Below are 891 nucleotides of genomic sequence, written 5' to 3' on the forward strand. Positions count from 1 at the left end.
TCTGCCTAAGTTAAAATAAAAAAAAAAAAAAGAAAAAAGAAAAAAAAAAAATCACAAACAAATATTTAAACATTTTTTAACAAAATAAAAATTTATTTTTATATTTAAGCTAAATTGCCTTTGAATTCCTTCAAGCTTGGTTCAGTGAGGTTGCCAGACCCCGCAGCGCTGTTGGTAGTGTTCGGCTCTGCTGTCGCAGCCCGGTGAGGAGCCGGCCCGTGCCCCGGCTCTGCCCGCAGGAACGAGCTGTCCCGGGGAAAGGCAGCTACGTCCCGTGGGCTCTGCCGCTGCGCGCTCCTCCCGGCCTGAGACAACATCTCCTTAATTTTAAAATGTGATGTATGTGGATGTGACTAAACCTTTTTTTTTTTTTTAATTCATTCTCTGAGGATGAGGAGCAGGAGCTCTTGCGTGTTACGGTGACGAGTGCTTTTCTTGTCTGCCAGGAACGCTGCGGTACGGGGCACTGCTCTCCCACACCCTCCCATTTGTGTGTCCCCTGCTCAAAGGCAGGTGCATGGACGGGATTATTGCTATTAGTATTGGCATTTCACCTTTTCTCCCCCACTTTGCCTCTGCTGTGAGCAGTGGCAATTTCAGGGCAAGACTGCACGAACATGCTGGAAAAGACAGTGAAGCGAAAGAAACTTTAATCTGTTTCATCCCTAGTCAAAGGCTCTCTGAAACCCCGCATCAGGCTGGGGTAAGGATCTTTGGGGGGGACGGGACGGGACACATGGTAAAGTAACACCCTTAATCCAGCTGGAGCCCTCCAGGGTGCAGAAATGGGGGTTGTGCTGAACGCTGGGGCTGTTTGCAGACTTCCCAAGGCTGCCCCTGCCTCCCAGGGGCTTTGGGGGCAAACCTTCCACCGGGGCCCAGCGGCGAGGG

The 891-nt window shown here is 50.3% G+C and overlaps 1 protein-coding gene across 1 annotated transcript in view; it reads right to left on the reverse strand.

Annotated features, from left to right (window-relative positions):
• Positions 1-596: 596 nt before the first annotated feature.
• Positions 597-891, reverse strand: part of TRIM50 (tripartite motif containing 50) — a 12,532-nt gene continuing 12,237 nt past the window's right edge. Inside the window, 1 exon segment of the mRNA XM_009323627.1 lies at positions 597-620. Coding sequence (XP_009321902.1) covers positions 597-620 — 24 coding nt within the window.

Source organism: Pygoscelis adeliae, unplaced genomic scaffold (assembly GCF_000699105.1).
Source record: "Pygoscelis adeliae isolate BGI_AS28 unplaced genomic scaffold, ASM69910v1 Scaffold325, whole genome shotgun sequence".
Classification (NCBI taxonomy): Eukaryota; Metazoa; Chordata; class Aves; order Sphenisciformes; family Spheniscidae; genus Pygoscelis; species Pygoscelis adeliae.